This window comes from Galeopterus variegatus, unplaced genomic scaffold (assembly GCF_000696425.1).
Source record: "Galeopterus variegatus unplaced genomic scaffold, G_variegatus-3.0.2 Scaffold11412, whole genome shotgun sequence".
In the NCBI taxonomy this organism is placed as follows: domain Eukaryota; kingdom Metazoa; phylum Chordata; class Mammalia; order Dermoptera; family Cynocephalidae; genus Galeopterus; species Galeopterus variegatus.
The window spans coordinates 46,140-50,031 of NW_007737523.1; the positions used below are offsets into that span (position 1 = coordinate 46,140).

A 3,892-nucleotide genomic window follows, 5' to 3' on the forward strand; every position below is an offset into this window, starting at 1 on the left:
AGGAGAGGTCCCACTATCAGTACCAATCAAAGGATGTTTTAAAATGTGAAACACACACAGGGATTTGTAGGATGCTAGAAGCTTCCAAGGGAAAGGGAGTGCACAACCAATAGAAATGAAACTGTAAAATTTCACCACAAGTTTGGTGAAAATGCGCCAGATGCTTTGATAGCCTTGAAGAGATGGAGGAGCTATAAAAAGGAGAACCATTTAGATGAGGGGGAGGTGAGAAGACAACAGAAGGAAAGAATCATCGAGGAAGGCTGTAGTTGCAATGGGGATAATCACGTAGATAGCAAAAATGACATTAGAGGGGCTGGAGTAAGAGGATACAGCAAAAAAGGACAAGAAAATGGTTAGATTAAGAAAATAGACAAGGCAATCCTAGGAATCCTATTCCAACATCTTGAATGGTAGCTGACCAATTCATGACTTATTCTGCTTGCTCTAGCATTCCTGAAAAAGTTGCCTCAGTTAGAGTGGATTTCCATTCAGAGTAGGTATTATATTTTTATGTTGAGAATTACAAAGCAAGGTTGGATACCCTGAAGTTTGGCTGTGGTATTAGTCATGAGAAGGACTATGTAAGATCCTTTCCATCTGCGTTCACTATTAGGTTTGGCGAGATAGAGAAAAGAGAGACCCAAGTCAGGAGCCATTTCAGCCAAAAAGTTTATTCCACTAATGTGGAGGGGAGACCGAACCAGGTCAGTTCCCACAAACTAAGGAAAGCACGGGGTTTATAAGACTTTTAGGGAGGGTTCAGACAGAGTAAAGGGCGATTTCAAAATCTGGTATGCAAGGTGACACAGCCTCTGTGGTCCAATGACATCTGGTCGGTTAGGGCATAGGCTCTTGATTAGCCACTATCTCAGTACAAAACATTCCAGCCCAAGCCTGCTGGACGCTGCCCACAAGATGTTCCCTTGATGATAATGGTAATGTTTACCCTTTCCCAGGAGAGGAATCTCAGTTCCCAGAGCAGAAAAGGGAAAGGGGAGGGGGGGGGGGAAAGTTGCTTAACCTGGCTGTGCTGATGTTAAACTAGCCATGAGGCCTAATATTCACAATTAGTATTTGGTGGTGTACTTACAAAAGACTTGATCCTTTAATTGAAGACTGTGAAGGGAATAAAAAGACACATCAGGAAGGAAGGAAGCTTTAATCTATTGGTTATAAGCATGAGTATACTTAATAAGTCCTTTTATTTTATTATTAAGAATATTCATGAGGTACAAAGCTAATTGTCACCCCTCCTGCCCATGATGTAAGGGTCAGATTCACACTGGGAAGCACACCCACCACCAGAAATTACCGTTACACCCTGTCCCCACCCAATTATCCCCCAACCTCCCTCCTCCTCCCTCACTCCCCCCACTCCACTTTGTAGCCCTAGGAATGTTCCCCCCCTCTGTTAGACCACGGCACTACTGCAGTCTTTCTTTCCTTTATTCTTTCTCTCTCAGCTCCCACATATGAGTGAGCACATGCAGTATTTATCCTTCTGTGCTTTGCCTATTTCACTCAACATAAGTTTCTCCAGGCTCATCCATGTTGTTGCAAATGGGAATATTTCATCCTTTTCTATGGCAGCGTAGTATTCCATAGTGCATATATACCACAGTTTCCTTATCCAATCATCCATCAATGGACGTTTAGGTTGGTTCCATATCTTGGCTATTGTAAAGAGAGCTGCAATAAACATGGAAGTGCAGGTATCCCTTCAACATGATGATTTCCATTCCTCTGAATGTATACACAGAAGAAGGATTGCTGGATCATATGGAAGATCTATCTGTAGTTGTTTGAGAACCCTCCATATTGTTTTCCATAGTTATAGGACTTAAGGATGTCTGATTATATTAGGTTTGAGTCATTGAGTGGCCAGACAAAACAAAAATAAAGAGCTGTATTAATTTCCTGTGGATGCTGTAACAAACTACCAAAAACTAAGTGGTTTAAAACAACAGAAAATTAGTCCCTCATAGCTCTGAAGGCCACAAGTCTGAATCAAAGTGTCTGCAGGACCGCACTCCCTCTGGAGGCTATAGAGAGAATCTGTACCTTGCTGCCTGTAGCTTCTGGTGGATTCCTTGCATTCCTCGGAAGTCCTTGGCTTATGGCTGTATCGCTGTACTGTAACACTTTGCCAGTGAATTGAGCTCCCCATCACCGGAGAAGAAATCTGGGATACCCCAGGTAGGGAGGACTCCCTCTAAAAAAGTACTTTACCTGTTGTGGTCTAAAGTAGCCATCCAAAACATAGGCATGCGATGGTCAGTAGATGTCGATAAACTTCAGAGTTAAGAAGTTAGATCAAATTCATGTGACAGTGTAGAAGAGACCGTCAAAAACAGGTTTTCATTCATGTTCCACCTTTAGAATCTTTCCCCAGTTGTGCTTTGACAGATGGAACATACAAAGGTGATCTGTTCAATAATTAAAGTTTTCCCACCAGTGTTTGGAGACCAGATGAAATGGTTTTTCTCCTGTGGTAGGTTATCTTCTGAAGGATATAAACTAGCTTTTGGATGCGAGCCTGTGGAGAGACAAAGGGGCTATGTGGGTGTCCCCACAGTCAGTCTAGATAAAACACCATCCTGTTTCCAATTAGCCTTTTCTTTATCTGGGTGCTAAGATTCACTTTGCCTCAAATTCCTTAAATAAGAATTCTGGTGGGAATTTAGCTACAATGGGAGCTTTTAAGATTTTATTAGTGGGGGTGGGTATGTTTTGTTGTGCTGCTGGTTTTGTATGTTTGTCAACCAGTGCTTTACTCTTGATTCACGTGTCTGATTTGAGGTAAGAGCCCAAATCTTTTTTTTTTTATTTTTTAAAAATTAATTTTCTTATTTATCATTATACAATGTAGTTGATGTTCATGGGCCTTTACCAATTGCTCCCTTTTCCCCCTTTCACTTCCCCTTTCCCACCCCCATCAAGATCATATCTGTTCTCATTTCTTAACAAGGTCAAGGAATTATTGTGACTGTTGTGCCTTTTCCCCCTATTTACTTGTTTGTTTATTTATTTATTTCTGCTAGCTCCCACATATGAGTGAGAACACACAGTATTTCTCTTTCTGTGCCTGGCTTATTTCACTTAGCATGATTTTCCCTAAGTTCATCCATGTTGCTGCAAATAGAATTTATTCTTTTTTATTTTTATATTTTTAATTAAAAAATATTATACATACATGTGGGGTACAATGTTGATTTGGAAAAGGGGTTGGGAGGGGAACAGAGAAAGGGGCTAATGAAGAATTTGTCTACAGACACAAAGAATGACTGTCTGTTGTAATGATGAGTAAGCNTGGTAAGAATGTTGTATCCAGGTGTGATAAAGAGTGGACATGCTCCAATTGGATAGTCTGGCCTGTGTCTACCCTTTTTGTTCAGTTTCCATGTTGTTCTGTTTCTTAAATGTTTTAAATATCATGTTTGTATTATCTGTTGTCTTATATTTAATCAGGTTAGGTTTATTTCAACATTTTTTTTTCTTTTTGCTTACATCTTTGATTAATCTTTTTCTAATCTATTTAATCAGACTTTATCATTTCAGACTCAAGCATTATCACTACTTATTTACTTTAAGTTTTAATTTAATTCCTTTAATTCCTTTCTTTCAAATAACACACAGCCTCTTCTGATACCTTAAGAGTCAACTCCCAATAAGTATTTACTAAAGAAAAAAAAAACAATAAAAAGGAGAAAGGTTAGAGGATGAATGAGAGATTAAAACCAGTCCTTTATACTAAAAGGTGACCAGTCAAATGGATTTCAAGACATGGATGCAAAAGTACCTGAGTTCAGTTGTATGAAGACAGCTGCGGTGATGCAATGAATTTTTCACTTTGCCTTCTCGATATCTTTAGTAATGGCATAGGTGTCAG

General features: G+C 39.6%; 1 protein-coding gene across 1 annotated transcript in view; it reads right to left on the reverse strand.

Moving 5' to 3' along the window:
* LOC103610609 (induced myeloid leukemia cell differentiation protein Mcl-1 homolog) overlaps positions 1–2,170 on the reverse strand; it is a 19,366-nt gene extending 17,196 nt beyond the window's left edge. Inside the window, exon 1 of the mRNA XM_008594741.1 lies at positions 2,065–2,170. Coding sequence (XP_008592963.1) covers positions 2,065–2,170 — 106 coding nt within the window. The remainder of the gene's footprint in view (positions 1–2,064) is intronic.
* Positions 2,171–3,892: the final 1,722 nt, after the last annotated feature.